Consider the following 24,922-nt stretch of genomic DNA (forward strand, 5'->3'; position numbering starts at 1 on the left):
TTACTAAATACTGATAATATTTTAATAAATATTTTAAAATAACAGAAAACAAAAGTAAAACAATACCAACAGATACTTATTCCATAAAACAAAAAAAACAATAAAAACTTTTAAAATAAAACATTAAAAAATAATACAAATTAAAACATAATAAATCAAAAAAAAAAAATATTAAATATTTTAAATATTTAGTTTTGCTGTAGATAAAATCTTCTAAATAATCAGTAACCAAAAAAAAAATGCTTTTAACTCAAAACTTAAAAAAAAAAAAAAGTTTAAAGTCTTAAAAAACACAAAAAAAAAAATATAATCATTCTTTTCTGATGAAGTCCAGTTTAAAGTGGTAAACAACACAAAAAAGCTGATATAATGTTGATTTCAAAAACATGTTGTTATAATACTGATTAAATATTGATGAAAAAAGGTTTTCTTTTTTTCTGTCAATAAAAACAATATCTAAACAATCAATAACAATGCTCTTTTTTTCACTGGAAAACAAGACAAAGCCTTGATGATAGCAGTGTTTTACTGTCAATATCGAAAATAAATAAATAAATAAAAACATTAACAATGGAGCTATCACATGTGGTGGCTTCTGAGCCGCGCCGCTGTAAAAGTCCCAATCTCGAGCACGTTGTGCCACACGAGAAAGGAAGCGGAGGCTGGTATCAGTGCATCTGGGGTCCGAACCCGACTGAAGTGGGGCCCGTCCATTAGCACGTCCTTCAGGGACACGGCGAGGTGTTTGAGCGCGATAGCAGACGTCACCCGCACCCTCACGCTTTCAACATGCCAGTCTGCTGAGAGCCAGCTGCCGCCTGTCGGAGACGGGCCCCGGGACGGGGCCGAACCCCTGGCGCCACCGTTACTCACAGAGCAAGCGTTCAGAGAGCGCTCACCTTTGTGCACACGTTACAGGCCCCTTCAGGACATCCCATAATAAACAACAAACTCATTTCCTGCACGCAATAACGGATTGACCCGAGTGCAGTGGTGCCGCTAGTAACCCGTTATTCCTGTTTTCCGCAGCAAATGTCCGGATGGTTTTGAATGTATGAAGACCGGACGAAACCCGAACTACGGCTACACCAGCTTCGACACCTTCGGATGGGCTTTTCTCTCGCTCTTCAGACTCATGATGAATTGATAATATTAGAAATAAATCAATAATATTAAAAATACAAAACTCTCATAAACATCACACTCAATATACATATTAAATTCACTTTTCAAAAAATGATGCATTTTATAGATAATATTATATATATTCGTAAAATACGCAAATGATGCATTGAATTGATAATATTAGAAATAGCATGGCTTACAGTATTTATTGAATTACATTTTTTTATTTAATATAAAATATTTAATGTTTCATCATTAAATAAAATGTAAAATGTATATGCATGCACTGCCATTTGGGTTTAGTAATTTTATTACTTTTTTATTTAAAAAAAATAAATAAATAAAAAACACTTCTATTCAGCAAGGCTGCGTTAAATTGACTAAAAGTGACATTTCTAATGTTGCAAAAGATTTCTATTTCAAACTAATTTGTTCTTTTGAACTTTCTATTCATCTGTAAATACTGAAAAATAAAATATATCACAGTTTCCACAAAAATATTGTGCAGCACAACATATTGATAATAATCAGAAATGTTTCTCAAGCAGCAAATCAGCATATTAGAGTGATTTCTGAAGATCATGTGACACTGAAAATTCAGATTTGATCACAAATATAAATTACATTTCACTATATATCCACATAGTAAGCAGTTATTTTAAATCATAATCACCATCAAAATCACAATACACTATTTTTGATCAAATAAAATAAACTCAGCTTAGCAGAAAAAAAAAACACATTAAATGTTAATGAATATAATAATTTAATTTATTAATTACTTAACTTTGGCATTAAAACATCACAAATGATGCCATTTTTTTGGATGGTAGTGTATGTAGGAATGAAACTTTTATTCATCTGTTTTCATCCACTGATTATGCTGTTGGCAGATTTTGAGAGTTCCCTGTAAATGATCTCAAAACGCAACGATCTATTGAACAGATACCGAAAAATACCTCACACCAGTCACTAAACACCATCTTTTCTGTTAACACATACCCCACACTAGTCGGGAAAAGCGTACAGTTTCGGTGAGTTCGTTGTTCTCTTGTTCTGACAGAACGCTGCCCGCTCGTGTAAAGGGCGGTTTGAAAAGGGTACATGGTGTTGTTTTTGTGCTGGTGATCTTACTGGGTCTCCTTTTACCGTTGGTGAACCTGATCCCTGTTGTCTGGCGGTTTTTGGTGGCCATGGCATACGAGGAGCAGAACCAGGCCACCATCGCGGAAGCCCTGCAGAAAGAGCAAGAGTTTCAGCGCGCCATGGAGCAGCTGAAGAAGGAACAGCAGGTGCGTCGGGGTCACCGCTGAAATCAGCTCTTTATCTCTACATCTGAAGAACTGCAGGGGTTTGGGAGTTTATGGAAAGCTTATTTATTATTTAATCAAATGCAACATTAAAATAAATAAATCTGGTTGCACAATTAATCTGACATTGTAGTCTGTTTTCACAGTAAAGCATTTACACACGTGCATCTTATAACACAGTGTTTTTAGCATCTCTCTGTGCTTCTCAGCTCACGGTGAATGCAACAAACTCTCTGCATGTTCATTTTTAAACACAACGTGCTCCAGATTCAATTTATTTACACCCTTGCATAATTATTATTTTTTTAAATAATAAAAATAAAGATTTACACTTGGAACGTTAAAAGCTGAAGGGTTTGAAAGTTTGTAAGTGAATAATTTAAGATATAAATATTAGTATTATAACTTGTAGAACTTGTAAAATAAGAAATGTGTTATAATATTATCACATTAATATTGTTTTTTTTTATTGAACAATTGTACAGCACAAATGTAAATTGCAACAGTAATGTATTTCTGTCTTAATTTTTTATAAATAGAGTTAAAACTAAAGCGACTACAACTAGTATTAATAATACTAATAATATATGAATATTACTACTAATAATATTGCTAATAATAATAATAATTGTTAAAATTAAAAACAACAAACAGCAACAATAATAATTTGTATATAATAATAAATATAATCACATTATCACATTCATATAGTTTATATTTATTTTATTTTATAGTACAGTTGTGATTTACACAATTGTGTCTTAATTTTTATAATTAGAGTTAAAACTAATAATGATACATATTATTATTATTATTGTTGTTGTTAATAATAACAATTATAATAAGACACTGTCACAACTAAAAAGAGGTTCGAGTGACAAAAAAATTGTGTAGTCCTATATAAAAATAAAAATAATAAAAATAAAATAAAACACTTACTAAAAAAAAAGATTAAATGTTTCATCTTGCATGTCATGTGACTAACTAATGTGTTGTTAAATTATTGAAATATTAACTTAAGTTTTTATGTTATATTTTATATATTTTTATGGCTGATGATAAAAAATGGTGAATGCTTGATTTAATCAACAATGTACAAGAAGTCATGCTACATTGTGATTATAACCACAGTTTTCTGTCTGTCAGGTGGCTCAGAAAGCACAAGAGACCGAGTCGGACCGAGACGTCCATCTGACGGCCCGACGCTGTGATGTCTCCGTTCTCGTCTCAAGGCAAAGGGAATCTGGACCGGAGGAAAAGCTCGAGGCCGCTGTCCGAAGGAACGGAGGACGGAAGCCACGACAAATCAGTCAAGATGGACACTATGGAGGGAATGAAGGTAGATTTAACACCCAAAAATCATCAAACTCACCCTCATCTTGTTTTATTCGGTGGAATTGCCTCCAGTTAAGTCGATTCATCTTCGTTTACTAGCAAACGCACTCTCTGCTGGTGCGCACTCTCTCCTTACGAGCCCGACGGGAGAGTCAGGTCAGCATCTTCAACTTCCGGCCGCCGAACAAAGACTCGGAGGTGGATTTCGCCGATGATGAGTTCAGCAATCACGGTGATTCGGACAGCCGCGGAGGGGCGCTGGCTCTGCCCTGGAGCAGGAGACGGACCAGCGCTCAGAGCACCTGCAGCCACAGCTCGCAGTTCTTCTTCCCGAGTCTCAACATCAACGGGAAGAAACTCTTCGTGGCCATCGATCAGAACGGCATCTCGGGCCAGGGACCGCTGTCTCCGCTGCCGCTGCCCACGTGCACCATGGAGAAGGTCAAGGAGGAGAGCGTAAGTGTCTTTGTGCTTCTGATCAAACCAGCAGGGCTGTAAATTAGAAACAGCGGGACTGATTTGTAATAAAGCCAACAGATGAATAATCGACTAGAGTCGCTCGGATCTAGAGATGAAGAAACAAATCAGTCAGGATCAGTCTCATGAAAAAATCAGTCTAACAAACAAATGTATCAGACACTGATACTAAATAACTAAAAATTGTAAAAAAAAAAAAAATATATATATATATATATACAATACAATTATTTTAATAAAAATAAAAGTAGGCCACTCAGGTATGCACAGATAGATGGTTCCATTTATTTGATAATTATTCCAACAATATGAATGTTAGAGTAATAATAAAAAAAAAAAAAAAATAATAAACAATAATAAATAAAAATTAAAAAATAAAAAAAAAAACAAAAACAAAAAAATAAAACTCTGAATTATTAGTGATTAATAATACTAATAAAAATGACAACAAAAAAAACTAATAAAAACAACAATAATAATGAATAATAATAATATTTATTATTATTATTATTATTATTATTATTATTATTATAAAAATTGGTCTAGTGATTATGTGCCAAATAAATTATGAGTTCTGTGTTTAAATGTTAACTAGAATTCAAAAGGTTGGGGTTGGTACTTTTTTTTTTTAATGTCTCTTCTGGTTTCCAAAGCTGCATTTATTTGATCAAAAATACAGCAAAAATTTGAAATATTATTACTATTTAAAATAACCATTTCTATGTGAATATCTGTTAAACTGTAATTTATTTCTGTGATCAAATCAAAATTTTCAGCATCATTACTCTTCATTTGTCTTCAGTGTCACATGATCTTCAGAAATCATTCTAATATTCTGATTTAATGCTCAAGAAACATTTCTGATTATTATCATTGTTGAAAACAATTCATGTTTTTGAGGAAAAAATTGCATTTATTTTTTTACATATTTTAAACATTAAATCATGCAGCTGATCATTAAAAAAAACTACATATTTTACCTCAAAATGTAAACTTTTTTTTTTTTTCTTCTTCTTTGAAGCATGCATTTTTGGTATTGTGCCATTTATTTATTTATTTATTTTTAAACATGGTTAAAAAATTTACATTAGAATTTGGTCAAATATTTTTGTCAGATTCACAGTCATGAAAATTGCTAGTTTAAAACAGACATTAAGTCAAGGTTAAGTGTTGTGTGATGTCTCCCAGAAACCTCCTCATCTTCTTCAAGGACGAAACATAAGAGCTCCTGCTGCGCTGTGTGTTACAGTATGTTCATACAGTAGTCAGTTCTTCTATAGCTGTCACTCACACTGATAACATGCATTATGCTCTTGCCTTCTCTGAGCTGATTTTCTTTTATTGGCAGACTGCAAACACGCTGTGTAATGATGAGTGTCACATAAGAACCTCCACCTCTCTGCTCTCTCCTGCATTTGTAAACGTTAATTTGTCTGTGTGTCAAACAGAATCATTCTGAAACAAACACGCAGGTTATTTTAATGCAGTAAGCCTTGGGACCAGCAAACATTATGGATTTTTTATTGTCTAGACATTTTGCATTATCAGATATTAAGCTGAAAGCAGCAGTAATCTAATGGTTTTTACAGTACAGAAATTATTGCAAGGATATGCATCTAACAAAAACCTGTAAGAACAGGTCATATTTCACCCCAGAAAAAAAGCTAAAAATTAGAAATCATATCTTGAAATGGGGGCGGGGGGGCGGGGGGGGGGGGTGTTGCATTTGAGATCTGTGATGCATTATGCCATTATTGATAAGATACACAGTGTTAATGGTAGTAAAAATATAATACCTTTAAATATGTATATTGTATATTATATATTAAATATATAACAATTCGATTATAATTTATCATTTCATCTAATATATTATAATTTATTTTATCCAAAGCAACTTACAATAGAACAAAAGCAATGTGTCAAAGAACAACAGTATAGTAGTATTTCTTATATTTAATATTTGTTTAATTTGTTATTATCTATTGTTTATTATTTTTATATATAATAATAATAATAATAATAATAATAATAATAATAATAATAATAATAATTTGTATTACAATTATTAAACATGTAAATGCTATTATTATTATGTTAAATTTAATAAATATTTTGATAAAATGTACAATTATTTTATAACAATATAGAAGAAATATAGAAAATTATAATAAAATAAATAAATATAGAAGTATTATATATATAATATATTATTATTATTATTATTATTATATTATATTATTTATTTTGGGGTCAAATGCATGCCATTTATTTATTTATATTATTTATTTATATATACATCTCCATTTTATCTGTACTGTACACACATACACACACACGTACAGACATATTTAACAAAATCAAAACATGACTCAGTGTGTGCAGAGAGAGGTCTGTGATTGGGGAGAGACGATGTTGTTGCTATTCCTTGGAAACACAAGTACCCTTCCCAGAATGCTGTGTTATCAGTGTACTCAACAGCACTGATCGAAACGCCATATGAACCTTTTCAGATGCTTTAAACTGCCTCGCATTAAAGAGAAATGTACTGCATGCTTAATTAGCAATTACTTCACGCATCTGTTACATAAGTGACTAAATAAGTGATTTCCATAGATGCATACTGTACGATACATGTGAAGCAACCGGTAAAGATCTTTAATGCTATTATTATTATTATTAAATGAATTTATTTTATTAAAATATAGAAAAATATATAGAAAATTATAAATGAATAAATGAACAAACTCAACTTTGTCTCAGTTGCTTCTCACGAACATCATTTTGGGAAAATTTAAAACAGACACAAATGTGACACTTATTGGTGTACTGCAAGAAATATAAAGCTATAAAATGAATGCAGAGCAGCTCTAATATATAAAAAAAATAATAATAGTTCATACCGAGATCTTTTGATTTTTGACTTTATTGTAGGCAAATCTGATGTGAGATTTCTGAGGTCTTTTTCTCATCTGAGATGCAGCACAGTCTAAGTCCGCACAGTCTCTAAGTTTGCACTTCATTCAATCTCAGTGCTGTCTAGAAAGATATTTTTGATATATTTAAAGTGATTTTCTTTCATATGGGCTTTTGAAACGGGAAGTATGCCAGAAATATCTGAATTACTCAGAAAGGAAAGGAGTCTGAAAACGGTCTGGACTGTGTGAAGGAGGCACGGATACCCTGTTGTCTTGGCGATATAGTCATGGTAACATAGCAACAGATGTTGAATAAGAGTCGCAGAGGTGGCGTCACACACACACACACACACACACACACACACACACACACACACACACACACACACAACGGTGTTTCCCACTCGTCTGAACAGCAGGAGTGGTTGTTCTGGTGGACCGTGATGAAGCACTCCTGCGTCATTCCTTTGATTACCTGCAATCAAAAACACATTATAGAATCAGAGGGTCATTGTTACAGACAGACATCATATCGACTCAAAGACCTCAGATAAAAAAAAAAATAAAAAATGAAAACAGCTGACGTTTAGAAAACAAATGGAAACAAGCATTTGACAAAAATGAATGCATTTCCCCAAACACCCATTATTACTGAAGACATCTGCTGCTGAGGGTTAATCGCTGCTTTTATTAGGCTTCTGTTTTGGCATTAAACAGAATGGATTTTTAAATGCCATTAGGAGCGGTTTGTAGATTCCCTGTACGTGTGTGTGTGTGGTTCCCTCTGCGGTTCTGTGGGTTTGTTTTGCACAGTCAATACATACCTATATAAATTATCGTGGGTTGCTCTAGCAACCACATAGCCATGTGTTTGAGCTAACCAGAAATAATTAACAATCCATATACCCAAAAATCATCATACAAACCCCATCCTAAACACAACCACACAATAAACCAACCACATAGCCATGTGTTTTACTAATGACACCACATTTAGCCAATGTGTTTTACAATCGTTCCTTCAGAGGCAGTTAACGCAAGCTGCAACAGCAAATCCATTGCATATGACCTCTTGCAATATGTCCGCTACACTGTAACTACTGCATGTCAACACCCTAGCAACCACCCAGTAACTCTAGCAACCACATAGTAACGCCCTGGCAACCACCTAGCAACCACTCAGTCACCCTAGCAACCACATAGCCATTTGTTCTACATCGTTCAGAGCAGTTAACAACTGCACAGCAACACTTGCAATACGTAATGCAAACATCACCTCAACACCCTAACAACCACACATCAACACCATAAAAAACACACAAAAACCCTAGCAACCACATAGCAACCACCCCAGCAACCACATAACAACCACTCAGTCACCCTAGCAACCACATAGCCATGTGTTTTACATCGTTCAGAGCAGTTAACAACTGCACAGCAACCACCATTCACATACTCTTGCAAATGTCCGCTACACCTGTAACTACTGCATGTCAACACACTAGCACCCACCCAGTAACTCTTAGGCAACCATCAACAAACCCACAAAACACTCTAGCAACCACCCAGTCACCCTAGCAGCCGTATAAATGTGCTTAAAGTCATTCAGAACACTTAGGAACTACACAGCAATGCCTTTACAATCACAGAGAACACCGTGGCAATCACATAGCAACCACCCAAATACCCTAGCAACCACCCAAACACTGTAATGTATAGCAATGTGCTTAAAAATCATCCAAAACAGGTAGCAACTGCACAGCCATGCAAGAAATGCCCCTGCAATCACCAACAATGTTGTAGCAACCACATAGCAACACCTTAGAAACCATCTCAACACCCTAGCAACTGCATAACAATGTGCTTAAGATCATTCAGAACTTTTAACAACCGCACAGCAATGTGTGGTATGACACATATTATATGAAAAGCACCATACAGTGAATTGAAGTCAAAGAGAGAACAGTTAGTGCGATAAATCTGCTCTTGTTTATTTCCTCATGAAGCCATTTAGGTGACTGCTGTTGTTGGTTTTTCAGGGACACAACTCCAGCAATGAGCTGAGCAGTATGCTCCTGCCCCAGCTGCCCCAGGAGGGCCGAGACCGGACCCTGAGCGCCACCAGCTACATCACTGACGCCATGGAAGGTAGGACACGGCGCCTGACAGAAACACAACACAACAAAAACAAACCAACTAAATCACACACGAGCCAGCGACGAGATATTAACTCCATATGCACATAAAATCGACATGAGTGTTTTCCAGCAAGGTGCGTGCAAGGACAGGAGAAGTGTCTCAATCTGCACGCGGTTAATATCGTCCCCCGAGACGTCGCTCGCTGTTGTTATTCAGAGGAAAGGTGTAACCCTCCCCACTGCTGCTTCATCAGGACACAGCCAGACTGTGACATCACCTGGGTGGCAGAAGAAGCCAGACACTTCCCTAAGCGTTTTAGCGACTGAATAGTAGCGTAACAGAATGTCCTCGCAGTTTCAAATCTGTTATGCCCACTGGGACAAAGTGTTTTAGGAAACAAAAGAGTAGACCGCCTGTAGAAGTTTGTGTATAAATAAATCAAGTGATGAATTAATTTTCATTGTTCGTGGTGTTCCTGCTGGGAAATGAGTAAAGGACAACAATGGACGATAACTATAAGTAACTATGAAGCTTTAAATATCGTTCTATGACAGCAGAAAGCCCACACAACAACTATAACGATAACAAAGGAGCGATAACGTTGGAATCACTTCCGGAGTGATGTTTTTCTCAGCTGATGAGTGATAAAAACATTGACAGCCAATCAGAATCCACTTAACTTTAACAAGCTTGAGTATTTAAAGTGTGAGATGACAAAACTGAAATTATTAATTATTAATTATCTTTATAGTTATCGTATAAAGCCCATTCACACGGTAACAACAGAGTGGAACGATATCGTTGGAATCACTTTCAGAACTTTTTTTTTCTCAGCTGATGAGTGATAAAAACAGACGACAAAACTAACTAAGCCAAAGTGAATGCTAATTATCTTTACAGTTATCGTTAAAGGCCAGTTCACACCAAGGACGACAACTATGACGTTTTAATAATCACTACAATGCTACGAGAATGATGAAGTTCACACAACTATAACGATAACAACGCAGAGGAACGATATCGTTGGAATCACTTTCAGAGCGATTTTTACAGCCAATCAGAATCCACCTGAGTTTAACGAAATTGAGTATTTAAAGTGGCGGAAGTCAAAAAAATGGAAAATAAACAATGCTTTTCATGTTTTTTTTTTGTTTTTGTTTTTTAAGGTAGGTTATTACAAACATTAGTTTTTAGGTACAGAAATTGAATAATCAAATGTAAAAAATAACATTGCATATTTGACTGTATAAATTAAGAAAAAAAATCCCTATTAAATCAACAAAAGTCAATGAAATCAACAGCCATTTATTGATTTCATTAACATTAAAAACTTTAAGACTAAGATACTGTACGTTCAACCACTTTTAGAACGATTTTTTCAGCTAATGAATAATAAAAATGTTGACAGCCAATCAGAATGTCAGTGTAAGAGTGTAAGCATTTAAAGCGACAGATAAACAAAATGTTATTGCCCACTGGGGTGGACATTAATGTAATTATCTTTGCTAATATAGTTATTGTTATAGTTATAGTACCTATAGCGAAGTAACATGGAGAAACATGAGATCATTGGCATCTTTTTATGAGGACTAACATCAGGATTCTTCATCAGAAGTCAGTCCAAAACAGATCTCTGTCATACAGTTAGTGTGCTCTCCTCACTGGAGGACATGAAATGTCACCTGTGAATAAAAATGGCCCATATTTTTGAGTCTTTTCTGGAATCTTGATTGGTCAGCACAAAAGTTGCTAACAGAAGAAGGCCTGAGCTCACAGGGTCTGAGTTTAGATCTGCTAGCATAAGAAAATGCCAATCCTCATTATCACGCATGTGAAAGCACGCACACGTGAAAGCTCGACACGGCAGGACAGCAGCAGACCATATTTACTGTAATGAGCACGTTATGTCAGATGATGCTTACATACGTGTATGATAGATTGCCAGCTACCACTTACCGATTTACTTGTATATAAATATGCTGACACTGGAACAGCCGTATTGCAAAAATTCTCAGTTTACACTATGGTTTTACTATTCAGGGCCTGAATTTTGTACTGTGCACAGTTTTAATCATTCCTGTAGGGAAATATAGCTGAATAAAAAATCAATAACATTACAACAGAATAAACATAAAAAAAAAAACAAATTAAATCTATGATTTTATAGCTGAATAAAGATTTAATAACATAAACAAAACAAAAAACAAAAAAAAAAACAGTGTGAAGTCTTTGTATTTGCAACTAATAACTACACCTATTCAAAAACAAAAAAAAAACTAGCAAAAAACCACAAAGCAACTACAAATAACCATACCAACAACCAAAAATCAACTATCAACAACAAACCAAAACACCTAAACCACCCAGAACACCTGAGCAACTGCAAAGCAACACAGTGTCCTCACAACTACCCAGCACACCCTAGAAACCCCCTAGAAACAATGCAGACACCCTAGCAACTCCCTAGAAACGATCCAGATATCATAACAGTCCACTGGAAACAACACAGATACCCTAGCAACCCCCTAGAAATATTACAGGCACTCTAACAACCCCCTAGAAACAATCCATATACCCTAGTAACCCCCTAGAAACAATACAGACACCATAACAATCCTTTAGAAACAACACAGACACCTAAGCAACCCCCTAGAAATAATCTAGACACCATATCAATCCAGTGTAAACAACACAGACACCCTAGCAACCCCCTAGAAACAATACTGGCACCCTAGCAATCCCCTATAAAAAAAACATATGGCAGACACCATAACAATCCTCTAGAAGTCAGGCTTATACAAGCCCCTAGAAACATACCCTAGCAACACCCCCTTTTTGAACATTACAGACACCATAACAATCTTCTAGGAAAACAACAGAGATGCACATAGCAATCTCCATAGAAACAAAAGCCCACAATACAAACACCATAGCAACCCCCTTGAAACAATCCAGATACACAGCAACCCCCTGGAAATAAACAAAAAACCAAAACCCAACCAAATAAAAAAACACCACACAAAAAACAACAAACAAACCAAAACACGACATAACATCCACTTAAACAACGCAACACCCTAGCACCCACTAGAAAACATTCCATGGAAATGTAAGACGCAGACACCCTAAGAACAAAAAAGACGGCACCTAGAAACCCCAACATGAACCAGAATAACATCCCACACCCCAGAAACCCCCTAGAAATAATACAGACAGTCTAGCAACTCCCTAGAAACAATACAGATACCATAGTAACCCCCTAGAAACAACACAGACACCATAGAAACCCCTAAAAACAATGCAGACACCATAACATCCCTCTAAAAACAAGGCACATACCCCAACAACCCCCTAGAAACAGCCCAACACCCTAGCAACCCCTTAGAAACAATACAGACACCATAACAATCTTCTAGAAACAACATAGACGCCCTAACAACTCCCTAGAAACAGCCTGACACCCTAGCAACCCCTTAGAAACAATACAAACACCCTAGCAACCCCCTAGAAACAATACCCCTAGAAAAACAAAAATTTTTTAAAACGACAAGACACCATAGCAATCTTCTACAAACAACCCAAACACCCTAGCATTCCTCTAGAAACAATGAAGATACCTTAGCAACACCAGAGAAACAATGCAGACACCCTAGAAACCCCCTAAAAACAACCCAGACACCCTAGCAACCGCATAAAAATGTTAAAAATAATTTAGAACACTAATAATGCCATATCAACCACCCACACAGCCTAGCAACCACAAAACCTTGTTTGTTTGTTTGCTTTTTGCTTGCAATGATACATATCGTGAAAAATGTCATACAATAAATTTACAGTAAAATATAATCAACTATCTAGACTGCAAGAGTGCAACATTATAGCGACTGAAGTTAACATATAGAGGGGGTCTTTCTTTTCCCACATAAAGCATGCAAGCAAGCAATAAATAAATACAAATTAAAATAATTAATATAAATGATTATTTACTTTTCATGTTATAATTGAAATAACTCAAAAAAATAATAATAATTCTCATAGTTTATCATTAACATTCACAAACAGTGTTACATGTCATCTGCAGTTTAGTTCCTGCTGTGTTAATGTGAACGCGGTGTTAACTGAAGATCTGTTTGTTGGTCAGTTTCTCTTGTGGAGGATGAAATAAAGGCTGACAGGTCGACTGCACCCGCTGTGGTCCATCACACCACCGCAGAGGCTCATCGCAGGAGTTAGTAGCACATTACACCTGCAGAGCCAAATCTAGAGCCACAAGATGTCCGTCTCTGTCTCATTTCTCATTAGAACGCTTACAGGTTCCTCCTAAACACGCAACCTCGCTTGTCAAGTGAGATTCAACCTCAGTTGGGCAGAAAAACAACATGCTAACCTTTCAACGTGACCTATCCATGTGGTGTTTGCTACAAGCCAAGAATTTCAAAACTGAGCTGTAAATTACAATTTTGTCTAAATTAGCTATTATTGAATGCAAATGCATACGAGCATTTGTATAGCATTGGCAAAAACATGTTTTATGGACAGTCAGACAGCTAAAATCACTGTATCATGAGGCCTCTAATGGTTTATGTAAATGTTTTGATTTAATTTATTCATCCAGACAGGTAAACAGTCCATCCTTACATTACATTAAATGTAATATTATGCATAAAATCCCTCTTAACTGGCAGATATCTGTGAAATGACTCCATTACAGTCTTCAAACAGGAACAAACTACACGGAGAACCAATCAGAAACACTAGATGGCTGCCAATCATTATGCACTTTCAGGCTTGCTGGCTTCGGATTGGCTGACATGACTTTGGAGGGCGGGGTTTACAGAGTGTGTACAAAATGATTGAAGTTAGTAAAAAGGCTGAACCTTCAAGTTAGAAAAGCATTTATGGTTATTTAGAATCAAACAGATCTTAAATTTAATTATAACTAAAAGGTATTAAAATGAAGAACCAATACCAACAACCCTATACCACCAAATGTGGTTCTTGTGAATAAACGAAGCTAATGAAGAATGCATGGGTAATTTTTTCTCCACTGGTTGTTTTTTTGCTGACAGAGCTGGAGGAGGCGCAGCAGAAGTGTCACCCGTGCTGGTACGTGTTTGCACACAAGTACCTGGTGTGGACGTGTTCCCCCGACTGGCTGAAGGTGAAGGAGTGGGTGAAGTTCATGGTGAACGATCCGTTTCTGGATCTGACCATCACTATCTGCATCGTTCTCAACACACTCTTCATGGCTCTGGAACACTATCCCATGACAGACGAGTTCAACCGCATGCTGTCTGTAGGGAACCTGGTGAGCAGCACTTCTGAGTATTTACTGCACTTCTTCCTGTCACTAAAGATGCATTAATATAACCGTGTTGGCATATACTGACTATAATTATTTGTTTTATTTTGTAACATTTATTGATATATTGAAATATATTTTTTTATATTGTAGCCTTTATATAAATATTTGACAAAGTTAATATTGTAAATATATTATATTATGTTATATTATATTATATTATATTATATTATATTATATTATATTATATTATTAAATATTATATATATATATATATATATATATATATACCTTTATATAATTGTACACTACCATTCAAAAGTTTGGCTTGGTAGATTTTTTTTTGTGTGTGTTTTTGTTTTTAATAATTTTTTAAAAAAGAATCCTCTTCTATTCTATCAAAAAAAAAATAAAAAAAAAAAGTGAAATATTATTATATTTGAAAATAAGGTGTATATTCTATGTGAATATGTGTTAAAGTGTAATTTATTTCTGTGATGTGCAGCTTGTAATTTCAGCATCATTAACTCCAGTCTTCAGTGTCACATGATCTTCAGAAATCATTCTAAAAATAGAAATCTTTTTTTCTGCTCAAGAAACATTTCTGATTATTATCAATGTTGAACACAGTGGAAACTGTGATGCATATTATTTTTCAGGATTCACAGATGAATAGAAAGTTCAAAAGAACAACATTTATTTGAAATAGAAATCTTTTATAACATTAGAAATGTCTTTACTGTCAATTTGGATTTAATGCATCCTGGCTGACTATTTTATTAAAAATTAAATAAATAAATGTAATCATTAACCCCAAATGGTAGTGTATGCATATAAGTTATATATTTAAACTTTTATTAATTTATTATAATCAAATAATATATATATATATATATATATGAGAATATACACGCACACACACACACACATACTTTATATACTGTATAAACACGTATATATATATATATATATATAATAAATAAAATAAGCCCTGATATTTATAAAATATATCTTCACAGTTACTGAAATTAAAAATGCACAAATATTGACCAAAACACTACATTCTGGTATGAAAATGTCCATTTGAGTAATAAATCAAGAAACAGAATTCCAACAACCTTAACCTTTATAAAAACATCAAAAAAAAGGTCAAGCATAACACAATTCATTGAAAGAAACAGCAGCCAGCGCAGTGTATTCGGTTGCATTCGGCTCATTTCAGTGCAATGAATAAACCCTGTATACTGCAGAAATAGTGATGTAGCATGATACTGAATGTTGTTTGAAGATGTAGATACTGTAGCAGTAGACATAAGAATACTCACATAAAAACAACACTCTCCTCATCACCAAAGCACTGAGCTGGACGAGTGTTGAGATCTCAGAGGAACAGGTTGGGTGACGGAGACGGTCACGTCTGTTAGTTTGTGCATGACTGATGGCGTTATCGACTCTGTCATCTGTAGATGAAAGTGAAGAGCCGCTCAGCGCTTTCTGAGCTGCGCTGAAGGGTCAGTCTCACTGAGAACATGTCCGGCTCTTATTTTATCCTAGAGTCCAAAATAAGTAATGTTTTGATGCAATGATATATATTGTATTTTGTATATAGTTTGCAGCCTCTTTTAAAAGGTGTCCTTATTGCAGCTTTTTTAGAAAAGTTTGTCCAGCCTCGTTAAAGTGTGAATGTCTCTAAGGCTGTCAAGCTCATATTTTATCCTAAACTCTAAAGCAAAAAATAATAATGTGATTAAATAATTTTTAATTATTTATTTTGTTTTGTGTGTGTGCGTGTGTATATATGTGTGTGTGTTATTATTATTATTATTATTATTTTTTTTTTTTTTGTATCTATGTGTGTGTGTATTATTATTAATTTTATTATTATTATTTTAGTATCTGTTTTTATTTTATATTTTATTTTAAATGTGACCTGAATGTCTGTCATGAGATTTACCTTCAAAGAGGACGAAGATGTTAACTTCCAGGTAAAATAAATAAATAAATAGAAAATAAAAATAAATAAATAAATCGAAAGCAAAATATAAAGATAAAAATAAGTCTTTTAATATATAATATAAATTATATTTTGCTTATCCTTATTATTACAATTATTATTTTAATTATTAACATTTTTCTTCCTTGTTTCTAAGGCCTCTAAGACTCTAAGTCAAGAACATGTCCTGCTCATATTTTTTTCTGAAAGAAAAAATATATAAATATCTTTATTAAATATTTTATATTATTTTATTTTATATTATTTTTTTTTACATTTTTTACATTTTTTAAATTTTTTATTTTATTTTATATTATTTTTTATTTTTTTTTATTTTTTTTTTATTTTTTTTTATTTAATTTAATTTAATTTTATTTTATTTTATTTTAATTTATTTTTTTTATTTATTTTAGAACGTGTTTTCATGAGCTTCACCCTCAAAGAGGCGGTAGATGTTCCTCCAGATCTCAGTTTATTGGTTAGATTAAAGAGGTAATTAGGGGATGTGAGGGAGAAGCAGAGCTGATCTTCTGCTCTGCTCATCTTCACAGGATGTGTTAGAGTGTTTCCTGCTGCCGTGTCACGTATCACAGTCACATCCAAACGCTCGGCTCCCAGATACAAGAAACAGAGCAAACAGCTGCCGTAGATACATGCACCTTATAACCATGGCAACAGAGGAAACCGCCCGTCATTCATAAAGTTCTACACATGCCCCGCCCCTTCCGTGTTTGTTTGTTTTGAAACATTTTGCTTAATTTAATGATGCTTTCAGCTGCCAATAATTGTATAGTACTCTGAAGAACATAAAAAATAAGTAGAAATTAAAATAAAATAAAACAAAATCAGTGTTATATTAACGGATCAGATCCATTTTATAGTTTTAGTTAGCGATTAAAATGAGCAGGATAAAAAAAATTATATTGTTTGATAAATTTAAGATTTGATTTTGTTATGTGCTTTTGTCATTTTTAGTAGCATTTGTTATATATATATATATATATATAATATATATATCTATATATATATATATTTAGCTTTAATAAACTTTTTAGAATTTTAGAAATTTTATTTCTTAAGTTTTCTTTTATTAATAATTATTTTTAATTTATATTTTAAATTATTTATCATAAAAAACCAGTTTTCGGTTAATAATAATAATAATGACTGCGTAGAATAAATATACGTACATGAATAAATTTAAATATATATTTTGCTTAATGAAAATGAAGCCTGATTGACTATTAAATTCATAATTTTTATGTAATATTACTTAAATGTACAGTATGTATTGTTAATTTCAAAATGTAGCATTTGAAGTAGAGTAGCATAATAAACATTTACCATGTTTTTTGTCAGTAAAAACGAAATAATGTAAACAGACTTTATTCATAATATGACATTTAAATATTTATTTAAATTATACATTTATTTATTCATTCACATGATTTATTTATTTATATTTATACATTCACATGCGCATATTTATTTACATTTGTACAATTGTTAATACACAATCTTTACACAATATGTATGTTTATTTGCATAATGTACGAAGCTCAAACAGTTCAGTTGGATCTGATTCCCGAAGATTGCATTAAAATCTACATTTAGTGAAAGTGGCTTTGTATAAAAGCGTCTGTCAAATGCATGAATGTAAATCAGATATCTGCTGTTCTTCTCAGGTGTTCACAGGCATCTTCACAGCGGAGATGGTCCTGAAGATCATCGCTCTGGATCCGTATTATTACTTTCAGCAGGGCTGGAACATCTTTGACAGTCTGATCGTGAGTCTGAGTCTCATGGAGCTGGGCTTGTCCAACGTGGAGGGTCTGTCCGTCCTGCGCTCCTTCAGACTGGTAAAACATGCAAAAAATACTCTCAGAGCTCACAGCTGGTTTCCTTCTTGCATTTGTATTTGTTTGTAATTCTTACAAGACCCTGCATCATACAGTATTTGTTGAATGAAAGCCATAATTTTGGGGTGCTGATTTAAAAAATAGTCTGTTTTCCTTAATCAGCAGAAAAACGGCCACAAACCAGCTAAGAAATACAGATTCTAAGTATGTTCTGCTAACATTCCCTTTATTTCTGATGTTTTCTGAACAGTCAAAACATCAATTTTTTAAAGTGTTTTATATTTATTTTTTAAATAATTATTATAAGAATGTTAACGGAATGTTTCATTTTATCATTTTGCAAACATTATGGGAATGTTACATTTGAATGTTCTCTGAACATTCTGAAACAAGTAACATTTAAAAAATGTTACATAAAAAAGTAACATTTTGAGAACATTATTAAAGATTAGATAACTTTGAACAGACGTTACTGGACGAACAATTGCTCATAACTTTGAGAGAACATTTCTTGTTAGCTGAAGACATGATTTCTTTTATTTTTCAATTTATTCAGTTCTCAGCCCGTTTTATACGGAAGAGGATTAGGGCCAAGCAATAATAAAAAAATAAAACCATCTTGAGATTAAAGTCATTATATTGCGAGATTAAACTCATTAAATTTCGAGAAAAAAAGTCGAAATACAATCTAGAGAATAAACTCATTAAATATCGAGAATAAAGTCGTTGTGTTTCGAGATTAACACTCGTTAAATTTCGAGAAAAAAAAGTCGAAATACAATCTTTGAAAATAAACTCATTAAATTTCGAGAATAAAGTCGTTGTGTTTTGAGAAAAAAACTTGTTTAATTTCGAGAAAAAAAAGTCGAAATACAATCTTGAGAATATCTCATTACATTACACGCCATTAATGGCAATGCCGTACGGTTTTAATTTATTCATAGCTGTCCAAGTGCCAGAGTGCATTTGGGTGAAGCCAGCGATAACCTTGCATTTGTCCTCTGGTTGTCATTTCATGTTGGACAAAACATGTAGCCTACATCGCGCAAATTGGACTGATTTTTTCTTCTAAAAAGACCTAGCCGCTTGCAAATTCTCTTTAAAGTTCGTGTGCTAATTATTATTGTGTCATAATTAGCTAAAGATTGATAGTATTTCTTTGTTACTGAAAGAAAGTCTAAAATATAGCTTGACTAAGTGATCCAACTCTGCCATGTCCTCTTTAGGCTATGAACACTGATCGAATGCGTTATTCTCTACATTTCATTTCGACTTTTTTTCTCGAAACACAACGACTTTATTCTCGAAATTAAATGAGTTTATTCTCACGATTATTTCGACCTATTTTTCCTCGAAATTTAACGAGTTTTTTTTCTCGAAACACACACGACTTTATTCTCGAAATTTAATGAGTTTATTCTCAAGACTGTATTTTGACTTTTCTTTTTTCTCTCGAAATTTTTGAACGAGTTTTTTTCTCGAAACACAACGACTTTATTCTCGAAATTTAATGAGTTTATTCTCAAGATTGTATTTCTACTTTTTTTTCTCGAAATTTAACGAGTTTAATCTCGCAATATAATGACTTTAATCTCGAGATGGTTTTATTTTTTTATTATTGCTTGGCCCTAATCCTCTTCCGTAGTTTTAACATGTATGAATGATTCTAAAGACATTATTTTACAATTATGGCCAGTGACAGATGTAGTGAAAAAATGACAGATGTAGTGAAAAAAAAAAATCATGTTTATTTACATATTCAATGCTTCTCTAAAAGCTTGCTTATTTATTTATTTTTGACATCTGACTGCTTTTTTGTGTTTATAAGTGCAGTAAAGCTAATACATAGAGTAGATATACATACTGTATATATATAATAATTGTCATAATTTATCAAAAAAACTATGTGATATAGTTTTTACTAATTTGTTCATCAGTTTTTGTTTTAACTCAGCATCATCAAATGTCATATTCAGTCATATTAGGCCTTTTTCACAGCTCAGCAGAATTTGTCAAGATGCATGACTCTGTGTTATCAGCGTTTTATTCGTTGAAATCAACTCTTCTCCCCTTCCTCCTTCTCCTTCAGTTGCGAGTCTTCAAGCTGGCGAAGTCGTGGCCGACGCTGAACACGCTCATAAAGATCATCGGGAACTCGGTGGGCGCTCTGGGGAACCTGACCCTGGTTCTGGCCATCATCGTCTTCATCTTCGCTGTGGTCGGCATGCAGCTGTTCGGGAAGAACTACGAGTCGTGCGTGTGTAAGATCTCCAAGGACTGTACGCTGCCCCGCTGGCACATGAAGGACTTCTTCCACTCGTTCCTCATCGTTTTCCGGGTCTTGTGCGGAGAGTGGATCGAGACCATGTGGGACTGTATGGAAGTGGCGGGTCAGCCGCTCTGCATCCTGGTCTTCATGCTGGTCATGGTCATCGGGAACCTCGTGGTGAGTGCTGGAGCTCTTTTTATTCTCCCTGGCTTCATGCTGTGTCTCAAAGTGCCTTGAAATTTTGAAGAAAACGGGCTGAACCTTGTGGAAAGATATTGAGGTGTTTCTTTATTGTCATTGCGTCTCAAAGCAGCTTTAAGTTTTTAAGTGAAAGAATCTGAAGATATATAAAAATTAATGGTTAAAAACTAGTAATTTAGAAGTATAAAAAAAAAAACTGCAAAAAATATATGCAGATTTATATATATATATATATATATATATATATATATAATATATATATATATATATATACATATATATATATAATCAGTGTTATTTTAGTATCAGGATTAAATTATAGTTTTTGTTAATATTTTGAATTACATTTTATTTTTATGTTTTCTGCTTTATGTTAATATTAGTTATAAATTGCTGTATTTTTTATTTTGTTGTGTTTATTTTTATTAGTTTTTTATTTCATTAAAATAAGTCTATATAGTTTTTAAATTCAGTTTTAATTCAGTTTTAGCTATAGTAAAACAAGTTAAACTGAATGAAAATGAGAAAAGTTGTTTTATTTTTTAATGTAACTTATTTCAGTTAACATTTAGTTTATTTCAAGTAACAATTTGTTATTGTAGTTAAATTATTTAATTTAATTATTTAATTATTTTTTATTTTAATATATATATATATATATATATATATATATATATATATATATATATATATAGATATATATATATGGAACAATTTTAACAATTTATAATTATAATTTTAGTATAATTCTAAATAAATTATACTTTTTTATACATTTTATTCTAAAATTATAGAATTTATATAATTACAATATTTAATTTTTGTATGTAATTTAAACATTTTATCAGGATGAAATTATGTAAGGTTTACTTATATAAAGATGTAATTTTTATGGTCCAGGTCATTTTTGACCCATGAACAGATGTTTTGTTGGTTTGAAACGAGCGGAGTGTGAGCATTAAGGGTTTGTAATTGTGAGTTTATATTGGCTGTTGTTTGAAATGCCTCTCAACGCTCCTTTCAGACATGTTGCACTGCTGCTAAAACCTGCTTTATTATTGCTGAGGGTCATATTTACACCATCTCTGATTAACTTGTGAAAAACACAAATTGATAAAGTAATTACAATTATTTCTTTCGATTTGGATGCATACCAACATAATTAATGGGTCATTACACCAATCATTCTATTATAAAAAAAATCAATTATTAATTAGATGACTTTCAATCAAACAAATTCTCACTAATTTCCCCTGGAACATCTGGGGTGAATTTTTCGGCTCAGTGGCTCATGGGTAATTGATCTCAATAACTCGCTAGATCCTGTGGAGCCACAAATGTGAGACTGAACCTGTAGCGTTCGTGTTTCTATCACAGATGCATTTTAAGCTGAAATGTGTGGCACCGAATGGAATTGCAAAAATAATGATTGTCTCCGAACATGTTTCCAGCATTCAAAAGTTTGGGGTCGGTAATTTTAGGCTGCATTTATTGGATTAAAAATACAGTAAAAATGTGATATAGTTTTAGAATTTAAAATAACTGTTTTTTATGTGAATACATTGTAAAATGTAATTTATTTCTGTGATCAAATCTGAATTTTCAGCATCATTACTCCAGTCTTCAGTGTCACATGATCTTCAGAAATCATTCTAATATGCTGCTTTGCTGCACTGAAATAATGTCACAAAGTAGAAATATTTTGTAGCATTATAAATGTATCTATTTGATCAATTTAATGCATCCTTGCTGAATAACAGTATTAAAAAAACAAACAAACATTTGAACAGTAGTGCAATTTTTCTGTTGAAATCCAGATTTTCCCTCAGAAAATGTGAGTATTAACCCTGAGCTCAGTTGCAGACGCAAATCCTCTGAGATTTCTCCATCTAGACAGTGAGCACTACTGTAAAATAAGTGTGCAGATTGCATCTGGGCCTGTTTATAAGATATTGATATTAAATAACCAAGGGTTTGATGCAGATAGAAGCGAATGTACACAGAACGATTAACACATGCAAAAGTGAGGCCGGGGGAATGGAGACACTATGTGTCTGACGGTACGAGGGCTTTTCCGTCCTCGCTGTGCTTCTGCCGATCGGAAAGAATCATCTCTGCAACACTGACGAGCATTTCAGAAAGGCTGCGGATGTGTGGCGTCGCTCGAATACTGCGACCTGATCTTTCCTGCATGATTTCATTTGCATACGGCAGTTAAAGGTCAAATAGTTGTACCTTTGTTACACCATTGATATTTTTAGATCATTCTGACTAGTCACTTAGAGACTGTGGAAGAATGTACAAGGGCCAGAGGGCGTGACGCATAGTATGTTGGGTAATATGTTTCAAATTTGCACACAATGCATTTGATTTGCAAACACTCAGGTGGCTGATTTGATCACGCTGAGCTCTGTTTTGATTGCTGAACTCAAGATGCACATATATTTTTGAATCTGAGATCCAAATATAGTGAGCTACCTACCTAGGCGATATTTTAAGGCATCAAACGTCAGTATTTTAAGGTGTTCTGACTTTTTTGCAGAGACAACAGGACCAGAATGCATTGTGACACGCTTAGTGAAAATAATCCATGCAAAGATGGATGAGAGAAATGCAGATTATATCCTTATAATTAATTTAATTCTAAAAAGTATTGATAAAAAATAGATCAAAACTAGAAATGGACTGTGTATGCAGTATTTGTGTGCTCTGTGTGTTTTATGCTTATTAGATTATAACATTAGGATATCGATTAAAATTACTCCATCTGTGTCTCTCCCTCGTGGCCCACAAAAATTGCTTTACTTCCCTCATTTTTAATTTAATTTAATTTGATTTAATTTAATTTAATTTAATTTAATTTAATTTTATTTAATTTTATTTTATTTTATTTTATTTTATTTTATTTTATTTTATTTTATTTTACACTGAATTTTCATTCGGAAATTTGCAAGTAAATTTCACAATTAATTACAAAGAAATGTCAAGTAATACATTGAATTAATTGTGAAGTTTTACAGTAGAAAGAATAAAATTGTATTTCTTGTAAGTACTCCAATAATATGTAAAACTTAAGAATTTTTTTTTTTACATTGTATACATAGTAGTTTTTATTGTAATAAATTATAACTTAATAATAATAATAATAATATAAACAATCATTTATAATTATAATTTGGAGTGCTTTGAATTCATGCTGATTTTAATGCATCCTGATAAGATAATTTTCAATACTATATATAAGTAATAAGCATCAGATTTTTAATGGGAAGATTGGGTGAAATTTTAATGAAGATAATGCCAAAATAATAAAAATCCATGCAAAATCTTTAAGTAAATTATTATATTATATTTTAATTTATTTAATTTAATTATTTATTTTAATTTTATTGTAGTTGTAGCTTTTATTTAAATAAATTATAATTAAATAATAATTTTTATAATTATTCATACTTATTTTAAGGCATCTGGACAAGATCATTTTCAACACTGCATTATAGTAATGAGAATGAGATTTTTTTTTTGTTTTTTTTGTTTTTTTTTGAGACTTTTGGGGGAAATATTCATGCAGGTATTGTAATAATAATAATAATAATAATAAAAGGCTCATTTTTCTTTATGCAAAACCTAATTTCTTACTTTTGCTTTTCTTTACGATGTTTTAAAAGCTATTAAAACGAGCTGGTTTTATAGTCTGCCGGTTGCATGTGTTTGTTCAGGGTTTTGAAGTGCCATCATACCTTCTGTCTTAGCTGTTGTAATGTGAGAAAGCCACTAAAACCCTCATAAATCTTCATTTGTAAGTGAATGAAGGGTCCAAAGATCAAACACGGCTGAACTGCACCTGTAGTGCGTTAAATGTTTATGCAAGCCTGATTATTCAATTATTTGTGTCATTAAATGTGGTTTGAAGTGTGTTTGATGTGAATAACAGGTGACATGAGATGCTGCATTCGCCAGATTCCTGCGGGAATTACAGCCGGACAAAGCTAGC

At 33.1% G+C, this 24,922-nt stretch overlaps 1 protein-coding gene across 1 annotated transcript in view; it reads left to right on the forward strand.

Annotated features, from left to right (window-relative positions):
* The first annotated feature begins 3,652 nt into the window (after positions 1-3,652).
* LOC109074410 (sodium channel protein type 2 subunit alpha-like) overlaps positions 3,653-24,922 on the forward strand; it is an 82,147-nt gene continuing 60,877 nt past the window's right edge. The window contains 6 exon segments of the mRNA XM_042714844.1: positions 3,653-3,774; positions 3,870-4,226; positions 9,205-9,313; positions 14,374-14,612; positions 18,285-18,458; positions 20,548-20,904. Coding sequence (XP_042570778.1) covers positions 3,751-3,774; positions 3,870-4,226; positions 9,205-9,313; positions 14,374-14,612; positions 18,285-18,458; positions 20,548-20,904 — 1,260 coding nt within the window. The 5' untranslated portion in view covers positions 3,653-3,750.

The sequence above is a fragment of the Cyprinus carpio genome, chromosome A24 (assembly GCF_018340385.1).
Source record: "Cyprinus carpio isolate SPL01 chromosome A24, ASM1834038v1, whole genome shotgun sequence".
NCBI classification, from domain to species: Eukaryota; Metazoa; Chordata; class Actinopteri; order Cypriniformes; family Cyprinidae; genus Cyprinus; species Cyprinus carpio.